This window comes from Eulemur rufifrons, chromosome 8 (genome assembly GCF_041146395.1).
Source record: "Eulemur rufifrons isolate Redbay chromosome 8, OSU_ERuf_1, whole genome shotgun sequence".
NCBI lineage: Eukaryota > Metazoa > Chordata > Mammalia > Primates > Lemuridae > Eulemur > Eulemur rufifrons.
In genome coordinates, this window is record NC_090990.1 from 18,299,043 (window position 1) to 18,316,700 (window position 17,658).

Genomic DNA, 17,658 nt, shown 5'->3' on the forward strand with positions numbered 1-17,658 from the left:
GTTCCAGCTCTGCCATCCTTCCCTCCCCTGGCCGGCCCCATAAGTGGATCCAGATGATCAAGACTATTTTAGGTCAGAGTGTGTGTTGGGGGAGGGGTAGCTCTGAAACCTATCAATCCTGTCCCAAGCTCACCATAAGAGTTCTTCCAGGACCCTGCTGTGATCCTCTGAGCCTGGAAGGAAGAGTTGGTCTTTGATGGAGATTTCCCATCTGTCTGTGGGTGATAAGAGAAGCAGTAGCAGAGGAGGAAAGGGCACAGGCCAGGGAGGCTTTTATGTTGGCCAAGAGAACCAAGGTGATATGACAGCAGGGGTTGTGGTGGGGGACAAGCCTGGGGGAGAGGCCCCAGAGAAGGAACTATCTTCCCCCTCCAGGTACCTGGCCCTTCTCAAGCTCTTGTTTCTGCAGCTGCCTAGGCCAAAGTTAGGATGATGCTGCCCACAGGAAAGGAGCTAGGGCTCTCTGGTCAGATCCTACACCTGAGCACTGTGCCCACCAGCTTCCTGAGCACTGAGCCACTTAAAAAGGTTTGGGACACTGAGACGTAGCAGGTAACAAGCTAGGTTCCTGCCCTCAGACTGTCTTTAGCCAGCATGTGATGCCAAGCCTGTATTTACCATTTATTCAATTTAATGAATATTGATTAAACAAATGTCAATGCGAGGCACTATACTTGGCATTGGGTTTACATAAGTGAACAAGACAAATATAGTCTGCCTTCAAGGAGTTTCCAGTCTAATGGAAACTGTACAAAGGTACAAATGTGCTATGAAGAAAAAGAACATGATGTTCCAAGGGAGATTAACAGGGATTTTCTAATTTAGATTGGGAGGCCAGGGATAGGATCTCTGAGAAAATGACCTTTATCTGAGACTTGAGGGATGACTAGAAGTTAGCCAGTTTAATATGGGGCATATTTCAGGCAGAAGGGAACACTGTATGCCAAGTCCCTGGAATATGAAAGGACATAGCACATGAGAGGAACTGGAAAAAAGGCCAGGATGGCTGTAGTAGGGTGAACAAGTAAGAAAGGGGCATGGTCCAGATGATGCAGGGCCTTGTAAGCCATTTGTGTTTTATACTAAATACAACAGAAAGCCATTGAAGGTTGTCAGATTAAATGCGGTACTTGTATTAGTACTACCAAATTTGTGGCAGGCCCTGAGAGACTTACATTGATTGTTTATTCTTCCATACATACAATAAATATTTATAAAGGACAGCTACCATCCCTGTGCTAGAATTATGGGTAGACTGTCATGGTAGAGGGATGTCTCAGGCACAGACTTTCCTTGGAGCCTGTTGTCCAAAAGAGATTAGATTAACTACAGTGATTGAATCAAGAAGTAATTTATTCTCAGCTATGTACCACACACCTAATGCATTCCAAACCATGTGCTGGATGCTGGTTGTTGCCCTTCAAGGATCACACACTACACAAAAGTCACAGGAGAAGTACAAATGTGTCCAAAGAATTTTGAGTGGGTTAGAATTATTTTCACCTGTGGTATCTGTGAGGTCTTTATAAAACATCCATTCATTCAATCACTCACTAAATCAATAAACATCTAGTGTGCATCTGCTGTGCACCAGGAACTGTACTAGCTACAGTTAAGGGCCTTAGCGTTCTATAGCAGAGACAAATATACCAAAAATATGCATTAAAATATTAGGTGCTTTTAGCAGGACAGCAGACTTTCCATAGATCAGCATTTTTTTTTTTTCTTTTCTTGTACCTGCAGAGGAACATAGATCAGCTTTGAGGGACAGTAATTCAATGGAAGACCTTCCCAAAATGATGGAGCTCCCACCTTCCTGAGTGGATTTGTCCATACCTTCTTTTCGCCTGAGTTTTATTTTTATTCTGTTTTGTTTTTAAGCCTGATTTTTAGAAGCTGCTTTTTTTTTCCTTACTTTTGGCTCTCCCCCACTCCGGCAGATTTCCTTTCCCTTGTCTATCTTGGCATCCTTGAAAAAGCCAAAAGACTCCAAGATTTGAGTCTGGCCTCTCTATTAAGTATGATTGTGTGTGATCTCAAACAATTAACTTCTCTGAGTCTGTTTTCCCATTTGTACAATGAAGGGATCTGACCACCCGCACCCCCGTGCAACCTGGCAAACGTCAAGACAGCTCAAATATCTTCCGGCCAGTCTTCCCTGCTTACGCATGCACGCCACACAACATTTTAGTCTGTTCTTCATGTTACCACTACCCCGTGAGAGGCCACAGAATTAAAACGGCAAGGGAGACATATAAAGACCTGTCTGTGTTTGAATCGTGGCCCCGCAGCTCACCTCTTGAGCCTCAGTTTCTCGCTTGTAAAAGGAGGGAAATACCTAAACTTGCATGTCTAATCAGTTTATGGAGATTAAAAACAATGCAAGTCAAGTGCTTGGCACCTAAAAATTGCTCAATAAATAGCGACTGTACCACACCTCTTAGGAGCCCTCAGCGTACTGAATTACAGAGTTCTTTGTTCATCTGCGGCACTAGACTGCGAGCTGCCTGAAGGCATCCGCGCAGCGTAGGCTGCAAAGTCGCGGGGCTGGCGGGCTGGACCCAGAAGGACGCGGCTCCAATTCCCAGGGGGAAGGTTAAGTGGGGCGGACCCCACCTCCAGGAAGTGACGCCATGGGGACGAGCAGCGACGAAGCAGGGGCCAGCCGGAGCGGGGCGCGCGCAGCATGGCGGCGGAAGCGGAAGGGAGTTCTCAGCTCCTGTTGCCGCCGCCACCACCCCCGCCCGGGATGGCGGAAGTGGAGACGCCGACGGCGGCCGAGACGGACATGAAGCATTACCACGGCTCCGGCGGCGTCACCATGGACGTGGAGCGGAGCCGCTTCCCCTACTGCGTAGTGTGGACGCCCATCCCGGTGCTCACGTGAGTCTTCTTCGGAATCAGCCCAGGGACTAGGAGGGCCCGGGGAGAGCCGAAGCTCGCGTGGCATCCTTGGGCGAACCCGGCCCCTACGTACCCTTTCCACGGGTCAGGCCCGATACCTCGCGTAGTCACCAGAATCCCGCCAACCGCGGAGTGCCCATGTCTGCTAACGGTTGGAACACGCTCCCGGCTCTTATTACACGGTCTAGAGAAAGAGTTGTAGACCGGCAGGAAAGGGCGTGTGGCTGGGAGGCTCAGGAGCTGCAGGGGTACAGAAGTGGGCCCCCTAATTGGGTCTGAGGAGACCTCATTCATTCATTTACTGGTTTGTTCACTCATTGAGTGAAGGCTTACTGATTACTTACCGTTACATCTTGCTGGGTCTGGAAATAAGAATGGGAGTTTGGTTGGGACCACACCGCCTCCGAGAATGTCTACATTGGAAGGGCCCCCAGAGATCTGGGAGTCCAACCCTTTGTGTCACAAACCATCTCAGTTGCAAAGGGAGTTTAAGTCCTAGAATGTCTGCGTCCTAGACCAAGTTTCTTTCTATAGCTTCAGCTTTTGTCAGGAGAGAAGCAGGTGCTTGGGTCCTGCTTGCTACCTTTTAGCCAGGACTCCTGGGTGGAGGGAGGTGGTTTGCTCTCTTGCTTCAGCCTTGACAGCTGATAACAGTAACCCCTCCTCACTGTGCTAGACAGTTTGCCAGCCTCTTTCACAGCCATTTTCTCCGAATTTCTATTCTAAGATAGGAACTATCTTTTCAGATGGTGAAGCTGAGCTTCTTGTAGTATTAGGTATCTTCATCAAACTTATGCCCCAATAAGCAAAGGGATTCAAAACTTAGTCTTCAGACTCTAACTTGTTCTCAACTACATCTTAAACACTCTTACCTGATGTGATAGATTTGTTCTCTCTATTAAAAACAGCCAAATGGTGGTGTGGAGGAGGGATCATTTTTGGCCTTCTATGTTGTTGATCCTAAAATGACCTTAATTTTTGTGTGTTAAAATATTTGAATTATTTTGTGTGTTCAAATACTTACGCATTTTTAAGAGCATCCAAATCTGTCCTTTAAAAATAAATTTCTTTTTTTTTTTTTTTTTTTTTTTTTGAGATAGTCTTGCTCTGTCGTCCAGGCTAGAGTGCAGTGGCATCATCATAGCTCACTGCAACCTCAAACTCCCAAGCTCAAGCGAGCCTCCTGCCTCAGCCTCCTGAGTAGCTAGGACTACAGATGCGCACCACTGTGCCCGCTAATTTTTCTATTTGAAGTAGAGATGGGGTCTCACTCTTGCCTAGGCTGATCTCGAACTCCTGACCTCAAGTGATCCTCCTGCCTGAGCCTCCCAGAGTGTTGGGATTACAGGCGTGAGCCACTGCGCCTGGCCAAAAATAAAGTTTTTAAGAAACTATATGCATTAATTAATGTTCTTTTAACACATTTGCTAAGTGACTCCCATGTGCCCAGATAGTTCTAGGTGTTAAGAATATACAATGCTGAATAAAGCAGATATGGTCCTTAAACTTATGAGTGTTTAAGTCATGGTGGAAGGAGATAGATTGTAAACAAATAAACTAATAAGAGAACGTCTGATAGTGATTAGTGCTGCGAAGAAAGGAAATGTTAGTGTGAAAGTAATTGGGAGGGATACTTAGGGAACGTATTGGTTTTGTTAAGACCTGTCTTGTGATACTAAGATCTCTTTGGCCTGTCCCTATTTTCAGAAATACCATTTGTTCACTTTACAAGGGTTAAGTTGGAAAGAAAAATAAATAAATAAATAAATACCATTTGTGGCGAGGTCTTCTGCTCCACGAGAACTGGTAGCAACATGCGGTGGAGGCACCATGATCCCCTGTCATCTGGGCCAGAAGAGGCTTACATCCCGTTTCTATTCAAATCTTTGTGCAGATGTTCATAAGACCCAGATGAATAAAACACTGTGTCCCTGTCAGAAGGTTCATGTTCCCTTCAAAGGACTCACCTCCAGCAGGAGGGAGAGAAAGACAGGTAAATTAACCATCGTAGTGTATAGTGATGATTGCTGACAGAGAGTGCAGAGCTAGGAATAGATGTGGCACAATGCACTGTCATCTGTCTTTGGAGAGGAGATCAGAGGAGGAAACAGAATCCAAAGATCTGTCCACCCCCTCAGAGATGTTGATAATTCTGCTGAAAAGCCAGATAATAGCTGCTGCTACTAGTAAAAAACAGCTAAGATTGTGTATTTACTCTGTTTTGGGCTCTATTCTAAACATTGCATGTTCACTATCTCATTCAATCCTCACATGAACCTATGAAAATACGTACTTCATCCTCATTTTATAAAAGAGGAAATAAGCTTAGAAGCCAGTGTGGGGCTTTTTCCACCGAGATATTCTACCTTGCCAGATAGAGCTACAGGGTCAGTAAATTGTTTGTTCATTCAATAAATATTTATCAAGGACTTATTATGTAAGTAGTCCACAAAGCAGCCCAGGAGCTTGCCTTCGTGGGGCTTCCAGACTGACAAACTTACTTTGAGGGTTTCTTCTCCGGGGCTTCATTGGGCACAGGGCTCTTGCTGTTGTCTCCTGCCTTAACTCTGATTTCCATCAGTGGCACAGCTGTGGTATGTGCTGTACTGGTCAAACCCAGACCTCCTCCCAACCAGATGAAAGGAATTGGGGGCAGAGGGTCTGAGATCAGCAACTGGGAAGCCAGATGAACTACTTTCCCATAATCTTGAGCATCCATCCTGTGGCCACTATGGATCTTCTGCAACTTATTCTATGTCAGTCCAGTCAGTCAGACAGCAAGTATTTACTGAATACCTCAAGAGAACAACATTGAGCAACTAGGAAGTACAAGGCAGTGTCCTAAGCATGTACTATTTAATTCTAACAATAGCCCCCCACTGAGGTAATTATTACTGTCCACAGAGAGGCGAGAATAAGTAACTTGCCCAAAACAAAGTCAAGATTCAACCCAGACATCAGAACCTTACTCTACTCTTAAATGCAGGGCCTTTGTTCATTATTTAGTCAAGTATTTAGTGAGTTGCAGCTACCAGCCAGACACTGCCCTAGGGGCTGCTGCAATAAACAAGAAGACATCCTTGCTCTCCTGGAGCTTATGTCCTCATAGGGAGAGACAGACGGCATGGAAGTAACCAAGGTAATTTCGGATAGTAGTAAAGACTATAAAGAAAATAAAGCAGAGTAATGAGATGTGGGGTGCCTGGGGTTGTGCGTGGCTAGGCTAGAAGGCATGATTCAGGGAAGATCTCCAAAATTGGCAGTGAAGCTGAGGCCTAATTGATGAGGAGAGCCAGCTGTGCAAAGTTCTAGAGGAAGAGTGTTCCAGATGCAAAGAAGGCATAGGTGGGAGGATTTGGTGGTTTGAGGAACCACAAGCAGGCAGTGTGGCTAGAGAGGGGAGTGAGATGAGGTTCAAGGGATAATGGAGCCCAACTGTTGGAAGGAGTTGAAAGTGCACGGTAAGTGTAATAGGAAGCCATCAGTGGGTGTTAAGCAGAAGAATGACAGGATTTTAATTCTGTTCTCAAAAGACCAGTCTGGCCCCCCATCCTCTCAAGTGCTCAGGCTGCAGACCTGGAAGACCCCCATCCTGTCTGTCATAAACTCTGCCTTGTCTTCCTTTGAGAGATCTTCTGACTGCATCTGCTTCTCACCACCCCACCACCAGTTGTCTAGTGAAGACCACCGTCATCTCTTGTCCGTATTACAGCTGTAGCCCCTCAGCTGGCCTCCCTCCTTCCCACCACGCCTCTCTGCCTCCCATTCTTCAGCCACATGGAGCACTTTCCTACTTCGCAGTTTTGATTTCTACCTGTTGATGTCCTGTCCCTTAAAAGTCACCTCTTCTGTGAAGCGCTGACTCCGCCCCAGCCCCATGTAATTGCTCCTTTGAGCTGCATCTCTGTGGCTTTTATTTGCACTTCCCTAACAGGGTGCTTTGTGCTCATGCCCAGGACCTGGCTGTAGGCCCTGGGAGTCCTTAAACTGGATCATTCTCTCCAGCGCCCAGGCCCTATAGAGAGAGCCATAGTCCTCAGACTACAGACAGATCTGGGGTTCTGTGTGTTGTGTATTGGGGTCCCTCTGAGAATTGGGTTTTTTTCTAATGTCTATGGCCTTAAAAAAATTGAACTTGAGATTTGTTTTTGTTTTTGTTTTTTTTAGATGCCCATGGGTTTACAAAAAATGAACTTTTAGTTCCTGATAAACATCACACTTTTGTCCAGATCTCTACCCTTGCACATACTGTTTCTTCATCATTTCCTCAGGGAAGCCTTGCCTGAACTCCCCACCCCCCACAGATTGTTTTAAATTGCTCCCCCACCTTTTTAAAAAAAACACTTTCTTATTGAGGTATAACTTACATACCAAAAGGTACACAAATCTTAAGTATACAACTCACTGAATTCTTGCTTACATACACGCTCATGTCACACTATCCAGACAGAGGATAGAGAGCATTTCCTGATCCAAAGGACCCCCTTGTATCCCCTTCTAGCCAGTTATGCCCCAAAGACAACCCCGCTTTGGAACTCTGACCATAGATTAGTTTTGCCTTTTCTTGAACTTCATGTAAATGGAATACTATGTTATTATGTACTCCCGTGAAAGGTTTCTTTCACTCAGCCCCATGTCTGTGGAAGTCTGTGTTGTATGTAGCAGAAGTTTGTTCCTTCATTGTTATGTACCATTTCATTATATGACTATACCACGATTTACATACCCTTTTTACTGTTGTTGGACATTCAATGATTTCTAGTTATTTTTGATCAAGTTTATTGAGATATAGTTTACATACAATAAAATGCACCCATTTTAAGAGTACAGGTCAATGAGTTTTGGCAAATATTTCCCAAGGGTGGGGGCAAAGGGAAACTGCTAAGGCATAGAGTATAGTGCCAAAGTGTTTTCCAAAATGGTAGAAACAGGTTATACTCCGCCAGCAGTGAGTGAGAGCTTGGTACTCCTCATCCTCACCTGTACTCGGTGTTATTGCTTTTAGTAGTAGCCATTCTGGGGGGTACAATGGTATCCCCTGTGCTGTTCATTTGCAGCTGCCCCTCTCTGTGCTTCCCCAGCCCCTCTGGATAGCCCCCATGTGCTTTCATCACGCCACATTATATTCACATGCCCCTACATTGGATCAAGTGTCCCCAATATCCATCTAACTGGTTGAAAGACCCCCCTAAGGTCCGTCCCTTCTCTGTCTTTTTTCCTTGCAGGTGGTTTTTCCCCATCATTGGCCACATGGGCATCTGCACCTCCACAGGAGTTATTCGGGACTTCGCTGGCCCCTACTTTGTCTCGGTGAGTCCGCATCCTGCCACCCTCTGGAGGGTTCCAAGGTTTAAGTGGAAGTCCGGCCTGTCTTGCCTGCAGGCACAGGAGAATGCAGATAACATGACATCCTGCCCTGTGCTCCCCCTCACCAGCTCTGCCCCTCACCAGTGTGTGACCCCTTCCCCCCTTCTCTTGCCTCTAGGACAGGCCAGGAGGGAGTGTGGCCAGAAGGATTCTTATGTAACTGACCCAGCCATTTGCCCCCTGGGGTACCGAGACATGGGTAGGGTGTAGAGGCAAGATTGGAGAGTGAGACCATCCAGGAACCACATCTCTGGACATTCAGAAGGTGGGAGTCGAGATCGGGGAACAGGGGAGGCCGACATGGTTCTCTGGGTGTGGCTGCAGAGAAGAGGGGGTGGGACTTGAGGATGAAAGAAAGAGCTGAGTTCTCAAGTCTGTTCCCTGGGGATGTGACCAGGACGGGCCCAGTGGTCTAGTTCCTGATGAGCATGCATCAGCTTGCCTATTTCCAGGTTTCAGAGGCTGGAATGAAGGGATATGGTGGCACCAACCTGTTTATATTAATAGTTGTCCCAATCATTTTAACACGACAAAGATCTGTCACTGTGCACTTAAAAATACTTTCACATCCATTACTTTCACTGTCGTATATTTTTATGATAATGCATCCTTGACCAGCTCTGTCAGCAGGGTCTTCCTGATTCTGAGCCCAGAATCTGTCTCTGCATAACTCCCACACCCGGGTCTCACGTGGTGAGCCTAGGAAGGACATTGTTGTAGTGTCTGCCTCACAGGAAGCTGCCCTGGGCCCAGCACCACCCGCCCTGCTTAGAATGCAATCAGAGAGCCAGGCACAGAGATGGGCTCCGTGTGGGGCCCCATTGTTGGGTGGGAAGCCCAGACCATGAAGGAAACCAGCTGCCCAAGATCAAAGATGAGAAAAGACTGACCACAGAACTTGGAGAAAATGAGGTCCAGAGAGGGCGAGAGAATTCCCGGGGTGCCACACAGAGGCACAGTGGCAGCTGGAGCCCAGGCCCTTGGTCTCCCAGCATGCAGTGCTCTGTGCACTTCTGCCGCACCCCCTCCCTCCCATAGAAAGGCCACTACTAGCACTGCAGATACCCTGCCTACCCCAGGGCTGGACCCGTGTCACATTTCTGTGCACCCCTGACATACCCCCTTCTAAGTTGCTGGTCGAGGTTTGTCATCAGGCTGGATATAGGTTCCCCACTGACCTCTGCTCTTGTCCCTCAACAGGAAGACAACATGGCCTTTGGAAAGCCTGCCAAGTAAGTGATGAGCACGCATGTGACTGGCCATAGGGCCAGGTTCCTCCTGCCCAGAACAGCAGGCTGGGCCTTCTGGGGCACAGCAGGAACCAGCACCTGAGGACAGAATGTGGAGGGGAGGAACAGCCAGGGTCCACCAGAGCACAGCAGCCCTGTACCAAGCATCTACTGTGCCAGTCCCTGGCTAGGGCCTTTCCTGTATACCATCCAGGCCTTGCCTCAGCTCTGCAAGGTCATGTTTTCAACTCCATGGCAAAGGTGAGGAAAGGGAAGGAACTTGGTCAAGGTCACACAGTTAGGAAGTGGCAGGGCTGGGACTCACACCCAGATCTGTCTCCCCCTACAACCTAGACTTACTCTTGCCCGTTGGGAGCAAACAAGCCATTTAAGGTGTAAGAGAAGCATTGTTTGAAACTCTGCTGAAAAGTTCTGGTTGGAGAGAATAAGAGCAGTCCAGGCCCTCAGGCAGCTATTGTTGGTTTGGTTTGGGACTTTTGGTCTTCGTTTTTTCAGTCTCAGGTGCCCACCTCAGCTGCAGGCCTGGTGACAATGCCTCCGTTGTCCCTGTTCTCAGAACATCAGGTGACCTGTTGTCCAAGGCTGCACCAGGAGTGGTGGGGGCCGAGTGTTCCATACAGCAGAGGCAGCTTGGCGCAGGGCTGATGTCCTCAGGCAGGAGGCAGTGGGATTCAAGGGTCTCTGGGCCAGGTATTTTCTGCCAGGCTGCTTTCCAAGGACAGTTTGGGGGCACCCTTTTCCAGGCATGAGCCCCTGAGCAGCCCCCGGCCAGGCCACTGTCTCTAGGCTCCTCCACCAAGCATCCCCCCAACAGGGCTGGGGTCGCCCTGACCTCCTGGCTCTCCCTGGCCTGCGTTCTGTGGGCACTCCGTTACTCAGAACAGCAGTTCTCACCCAGCCTCAGGTTTGTGGGCTTTGCCGAGCTGTGTGGGAGACGGGGACAGTGCTTGCTGATGGTAAACTCCCCGCATGGTGTGGCCCCCCTCATCTCCAGCCTCACCTGCCAGCATTCCTTCACTTGTTTCTCCTTCTGAATCCCCTGATTTCTGGGACATACTGTATAGTTTTATGCCTGTCACTTTGTTTAAGCCGTTCCTATGGCCTAGAACACCCACCTCCCCTTTCTGTGCCTGGCCAAACTCTCCGCCTTCAGACACTCACTACCTCCAGAAAGCACCCCTCCCCCATCTTAGTCTGTTCAGGCTGCCATAACAAAATACCAGACACTGGATGTCTTATAAACAGCAGAAACTGATTTCTTACTGCTCTGAAGACTGGATGGTCCAAGATCAAGGCACCTCAGTGTCTGGTGAGGACCCACAGTGCCTTCTCACTGTGTCTTCACACGGTGGAAGGAACGAGGGGTCCTCTCTCCGGCCTCTTTTATAAAGGCACTAATCCCATTCATGAGAGGTCCACCGCTGTGACCTCGTCACCTTCCACGAGCCCCACCTCCTCATACCATCAGAGTGGGGGTTAGGATATCAGTGTATGAGTTTGAGGGGGACACAAACATTCAGGCCATAGCATCCCCAGACTGAATTAGTTCCACACCCTCCCAGGATCCACCATGGAACTGGGCGCCTGCCCTGTGTTAAGGTGATCTGCCGCGTGACTCTTGCCCTGGATCTGACCTCAGCCTCACAGCCTCAGCACCCAGCTCAGGGCACAGAGCTGAGGGGCCACAAGGGAGCTGAGCCAGGGTCCAGAACCCCCTCTCTCCCATCAGGTACTGGAAGTTGGACCCTGCTCAGGTGTACACTAGCGGTCCCAATGCCTGGGACACGGCTGTGCACGACGCCTCTGAGGAGTACAAGCACCGCATGGTAGGTCGGCTGGGGCAGGGCTGGTGCTCCTGAGGCAGGACCAGGGTGGGAGGTTCCCCTGCGACCCATTCTGATTGAACCCTTCCGGTGCCTCCAGCACAATCTCTGCTGTGACAACTGTCACTCACACGTGGCATTGGCCCTGAACCTGATGCGCTACAACAACAGCACCAACTGGAATATGGTGACACTCTGCTTCTTCTGCCTGCTCTATGGGAAGTATGTCAGGTGAGCTGCCTGCCCACCCACACATTCCCCGAGGGCTGCTCTCCCAAGGATCCCGGAAAGACCATTTCTAGAGTCCTTTAATCAGCAGGGACAGTTGGAGCAGATGCCAGTTGGAGCCATGAAGGTTCTAGAATGACTAGCTAAGCTCCTGGTGGAGAGGGAGGTGGCTCTTCTGAAGTCCCACTCTACCTGCATCCCCAACACAGCTCTGGCACTTCCTCACTGTGAGACTGTGGGTAACTGCCTCTCTGAGCTGCAGCTGTCCTTAGTAAAACGGGGCAGTGATTCTGGCTGCTGAGGGAGGCTGTGAGTCTACAGAGCTCTGTACTCAGGTAAAGTGAACAGCTGGGTCCTCACAGGATGGTGTGTGGACCACCCTCACAGGGCCCCTCCCAAGCATCCCTTGTCAGAGGCAGGGTCCTGGGCAGGTGGGTCCCAGTGGTGGCCTGGGAGGACCTTTGAAGCCCCAGCCTCATGTGAAGTCAAAGGCATTTGTCCCAATTCAGAGGTAAAGGGAGAGCTCAGGTCGAGTGAGTCACCCATGGTCCCACAGCAGAGCCCAGACTCGGAGCCAGCACGTGCCTGGGCTGATCTTGCCACCACCCTCCAAGCATTCCTCTTAGCCATGCTCCTTCCTCCTTAGTAAGAGCTTCTGAAAAGGGGACTCTCAGAAGTATTTTTTAGTCCCGGAAGGCTTTTAGAAGTCCTCTGAGAAGAACATAACTGTGGTCACATGGAGACTGAGGCAGAGCCAGGGTCAAACCCAGGCTCCTGGCTCCCAGCCGCTTGGCTCCAGCCACACCACTGTGTGAACTCTCGTCAACTCCTGCCTCCCAGCGGGACCCATTATGAGGGCCATGGGCAGAGAGCACTCGTGGCTTCTACACCAGAACTAAAGTTCCTGGTTCTCTTGCTAGAGACTTCTCTCCCAGAGACAAGTGGTTATGGATGGAGCCAGTGAGACCCAGAGAGGGTGAGCACATCTGCTACACCCAACCAGCGAGGTGTCAGTAGATCTCCACCAGCAGCCTGGAACAGCCCCTGCCCCTGACTATAGTTGGTGGTCACCCATAGTGAGCGCCAGGCCCAGCCCGGTCCCTGGCTTGGCCAAGTTCGAGGATGAGGGAATCGTTCCAGGGGCATCTTTAGGGGTGGCAGCCCTGTCAGGGTCTGTGGATGGGGCTCTGGGCCATATGCCTGCTCACCTTGTCCTGCCCCGCTGTGCTCTGTCCCTGTTCCTCTCTGTCAGTGTCGGGGCCTTCGTGAAGACCTGGCTGCCCTTCATGCTCCTCCTCGGCATCATTCTGACCGTCAGCCTCGTCTTCAACCTCCGGTGATGGCTGCCCTGTGGCCCCAAACCCACCAGGCTCCCAAAGAGGCAGCTATCACCCTCTTTTGGTTCCAGATTCTCCTCACCCCAAAAGGCAGGGTTGGACCTATTCTTTTGGACCCCGGGCTAGGTGGAAGGGCTGAGGATGAGCTGTGGTGTGGGAGTGTTTGTTTTCTCACTGGCCACTCAGAAGCCCCCTGTCCCTTCTCCCCAGGCTTGTGACCCCTGCCCTTAAGGCCCCTCTTTGTTCTTGTGTTGGAAAAACCTTAGCTACCCTCTGTAGAGCTTCTCCTGCCAGTGCCTGCTGGGCTCCTGCCTCAGCCCAGTGCCCAGTGTGGGGAGGGGAGGACATTTGGACCCACTGGCCAAGGCAGCATTTGGACCAGAGCTGGATTAGGAGCCTGCCCTTCTGCATTAGCTCTGGTCCTGGAGTGGGATGGGGTACACTGAGGCATCTCTATAAACTAAGCTGCCCTGGGCCTCTAGAATAGTCCAGAAGGGCTGGCTGGGCCTCTCTATTGGATATCTGCCAGCAGCTGCACTGGGGGAAGTGTGTGCCCGTCTCCTGGCATCCTCCAGCCCATGTAGCCCCTCTTCACCCTTCCAGGCCCTCCCAGCATTGGGCCCCTGCAGTTTGGGGCCTGGCTGGAGAGGTGCATGGAGCTGACATGTGCCAGAGTGACCCTGTAGACAGGGGAGCGTCAACAGCGCTTGGCCCCAGCCCCGGGTGTGGGCCTCCTGCTGGTGATGGCTCCTCGTGGGTCCAAAATACAGTGGGCTGCCAGCACAGCCAGTGCCAGCAGGGAGCAGGGGAGCTATTTCCCCCACCTGACTGTCTCTCCCCCTTCAAGTTGTCACGAAGGGCCCTGTGCCACCCACCCCACCCTCCTGCTCCGCAGATTCCTTTGTGAGGGGCTCCCTGGGCAGGGTAATAAAGAGTTGACTCTGGGTGGTGCTCTGCATTGTGTCCTTCTCTCTGTGGCCCCCTCGCCCCTCAGCTCTTCTCCCCTTGGCAAGGGATCTGGTCGCCGGCCCCATGGTTGAGTCTGTGTTCAGTGCCTGGAGCTTGCAGTGCCACCAGCATCCCTCAGGTAAATGCTTCCTGGTGCCCAGGCTGTGGGAATCCCTGTCACTCCACATCCACCATTCCAAAGCTTTCTCCTTGAGGCAAATGAGTATTGAAACCCGGCCCATCTCCCCTGTTGGGAAGAACTTGGCAGTAGGGTTAGGGTTGGGGCTGAGCAGGACTTTCCCTGGGCAGACCAGGGCCCCGGACCTGTCCCCTCCAGGGGTACACAGTTTGGGATAAGCCAAGAGAACTGCCAGCCCCCAGCCCCGCTGCATCTATCGGTCACATTGCTGAACTCATGCTGACCCTGGTGATTGTGTCATGATCCTGTTCCATGTCAGTGGCCTTCAAGGCTCCCCAGGCTCCTTGTGCTCTGTACACCCTGCTCTCTGGCACTTGCCCAGTCTTTTGCATTCTACCTGTTGAAATCGTGGCCTGCCTTCCCCAAAGCTGCCTCCTTGGTGAAGTCTTTCCCTACGCTGCCCACATGTCACTTCAGTTGAGCTAGCCAAGGATTTGGTCTCTGAATTCTTGGTGCTCGTCCTGAGGATGGCCTTGAGGACAGGCCCTAGCAGCTGGCCACTGGGGCCCTGGATCAGGCATCTACCAGCTCACCCCAGGCCCTGCAGTGCTTGGCTTCCAAGCTTGGGACTTCAGGGCAAGGCACAGGCGCCCCCTCCTGACCACAGCAATTCCATTTTCAAAAACCTGTTTCGACTGGGTGCAGTGGTGCATGCCTGTAGTCCCAGTGACAGGAAGCAGAGGTGGGAGAATCACTTGACCCCAGGAGTTCAAGGCTGCAGTGAGCAATGATCATGCCACTGAACTCTAGCTTGGGTGACAGAGCAAGACCCTGTCTCTGGAAAAAAAAAAATTTTTTAAACCTGCTTTGCATATTGGTTCTACATGAGAGTGGAGTGGGGGAGATAAGTTTGGTACTGAGGACAACCACAGAAGAATAGATAGAAGAAAGTTTTCTTCAGTGCAGCAGAACTTAAAATTGGCCTTGGGGAAACAGGACATAAACGTGCCATGAAAGTCACCAATAGTTACTCAGTGCTAACTATTTGTGAATAGTACGTACTACCTTGTAATAAAGTATCAGCTTATTTATCTTCACAACAGCCCTTCAAGGTGTTATTCCATTTTGCAGATGAAGAAGTAAGCACAGAGCAGTGAAGTGATCTGCTCGAGATGGCAGGAGGAGGAGGAGTGGAGCCATGGCTCAAGCCCAGCAGCCTGGCTCCCAGCCTCCGCTCGAACCACCCTTCAAGATAGCCTCGCTGGAGCACAAGGGTGCAAGTGGAGAGGGGCTGCTTCTGCAAAGGATGTTGTGGGTGCTGTGACCAAAAAGAAGGGAGAATGGATGCTGGAGATGAAAAAAAGAAAGCAGTCCTTCCAACAGTCCTGTGAGATGGCTGCTATTGTCCCCACTTTATAAAGAGAGAGAGTAAGGCTTACAGAGATTGTCACTGATCCAAGGCCACAAAGGAACCAGGTGGCAGAGCCAGAATTTTAACCCAGATCTCCTGGCCTCCAGGACCCTGCCACTTAATCAAAGGACGTTGCCTGGAGACTGGCTGCAGTACAGAGACACTGAACTCTGGAGGAGGCCGAGCTAGTCCTGGAGGGGTGTGGTCGGCTGGCTGGGGAAAGCAGTTGAGCAGGCAACTCAAAAGGACCAAAGGACCCAGGTGTTGAAGGGACAGGAAGTAGAGGCTGTAGCTAAGGCTCTAAGGGCGTAGGACAAGGGACAGTCTGCCAGATTTACGATGGCGATCCTGCAGGTCAGGCTGAGGGGTGGGCTGTCCTGGTAGGTGGTGAGGCGTCTGGCAGTGACATGTCCAAGGGGGCTGGACTGGCTCAGAGATTTGTGAATGTGCCAAGGGTTACCCTGACTATCTGGCAGCACCTTCCAGACCCAAGGAATGAAAGAAAAGTGGTGTGTTCCAAAGGGCCCTCTGACAGCTGTGCAATGAAGGGCTGGAGGGGCCAGGTGTGGCGACCAGGAGGCCGGAGAAGAGGAGGCTTTTGGAAGAGGCTGAGCAGGGACAGACCTGGGCAGCAGGAGGGCAGACAGAGGCGGCAAGGTGGGAAAGAGATGGGCAGGAAGCCTGGGGGCCAGGACAAGGGGGGCTTGCTACCAACGTGGAAACTTGGGAATAAGAGGTTTCAGGTGGAAGGGACCAGATGAAGTCAGGTTGAGATGACAGCAGGAGAGTTGGCTGGAAATAACTGGAGTCCTGGAGAGTCACAGCTAAAGGGAGGACAGGAGAGCAGAGAAGGGAAATTTAGAAGCTTGAAGACCAATGAAGTTTTGTGCCTTCGGGGGTCTTGGGGGGCCCCTAGAGAATCATCCTTGTGGGGAGCTAGGACCAGGACAGCGGGTGGGAAGTGGTGAGGATGCTGTTGGTCGTTCTCCTTCCACGTCGGGGCCTTGACTGAGGAGACATCACCTATCCCAGTAATGGTGGCCTCAGAGGGTATTGCATATGTAAATGCTTACCTGTAGTAGGAGTCTGCTGGGATCTCATTGTAATGAAATCCCCCTCAGCTGGGATTATTGCCCCCATTTAACAGATGAGGGAAAAGAGACTCTGAAAATAAGATTAACTTGCAAAAAATAAATAGAGAAGGCCAGACATTGGGCTTGGGTGGAGGAGGGATCCCCCAGTCTCTCAGAGGTGGAAACATTCAGGAGCCAGTTCTGAGGAGGAGAGGAGGAGTAGGGTTTAAAATCCACCCTTGCCCCAGCTCCTCTGTGAGGCCCCCTGTAATCTTTAATCCATGGCCTCAGGTGCGGGGAAGGGGGCGGCAGGGCAGGCACTGGGGAAAGAGGTAGACTTAGAGGCAGTCGGGGAGCTTTGGCTTGGCCTCTTGTGGCCAAGACCAGAATAAAGACAGCCCCAGAGTCATGGTCCTGAAGCCAATGTAATCTGGAGTCCAAAATCTGGGAGCAGAATAGGGTGCTCAGAGGGACTACCTACCCATAGAGGGTGTGGGACCCTCACCTTGGCACTGGAAGAGTCCATTCCCAAACAGACGGGGCCCAGATTGGCAGAGGGGATGGAGAGAGCTGCTCTGCGGTGGCCAGCACTTCTCAGAGGTGTATGTGGACATGGAGGGGTGGCAGTTGCTGAAGTGACCACAGGTACTGAGTACCGGACTGTGCTGGAGAGAGCACCTGGCACCAGCTATATGCCAGCTTGTACGAGGCACTTTTACTTCCTTTTTGTTTTTTTTTTTTTTTTTTTTGAGACAGAGTTTTGCTCTGTCGCCCTGGGTAGAGTGCAGTGGTGTCATCATAGTTCACTGCAACCTCAAACTCCTGGGCTCAAGCAATGCACTTGCCTCAGCCTCCCAAGTAGCAGGGACTATAGGCACACCCTGCAATGCCTGGCTAATTTTTCTATCTTTAGTAGAGATAGGGGTCTCACTTTTGCTCAAGCTGGTCTCGAACTCCTGATCTCAAGTGATCCTCCCGCCTCAGTCTCCCAGAGTGCTAGGATTATAGGCATGAGCCACTGCGTCTGGGCTCACTTCCCTTTTTTTTTTTTCCCCTTGAGCCAGTGTCTCACTCTGTTGCCCAGGCGAGTGCAGTGGAGCCATCATAGCTCACAGCAACCTCAAACTCCTGGGCTCAAGCAATCCTCCTGCCTCAGCCTCCCGAGTAGTGGGACTACA

The 17,658-nt window shown here is 50.8% G+C and overlaps 1 protein-coding gene across 1 annotated transcript; it reads left to right on the forward strand.

Annotated features, from left to right (window-relative positions):
* The first annotated feature begins 2,692 nt into the window (after positions 1-2,692).
* Positions 2,693-12,924, forward strand: TMEM222 (transmembrane protein 222). Its single transcript, XM_069479638.1, has 6 exons — positions 2,693-2,883; positions 8,130-8,214; positions 9,472-9,503; positions 11,251-11,347; positions 11,445-11,575; positions 12,825-12,924. Exons 1-6 carry the CDS (start codon positions 2,750-2,752, stop codon positions 12,910-12,912), a joined length of 567 nt encoding a protein of 188 aa, XP_069335739.1. The 5' UTR covers positions 2,693-2,749; the 3' UTR covers positions 12,913-12,924.
* Positions 12,925-17,658: the final 4,734 nt, after the last annotated feature.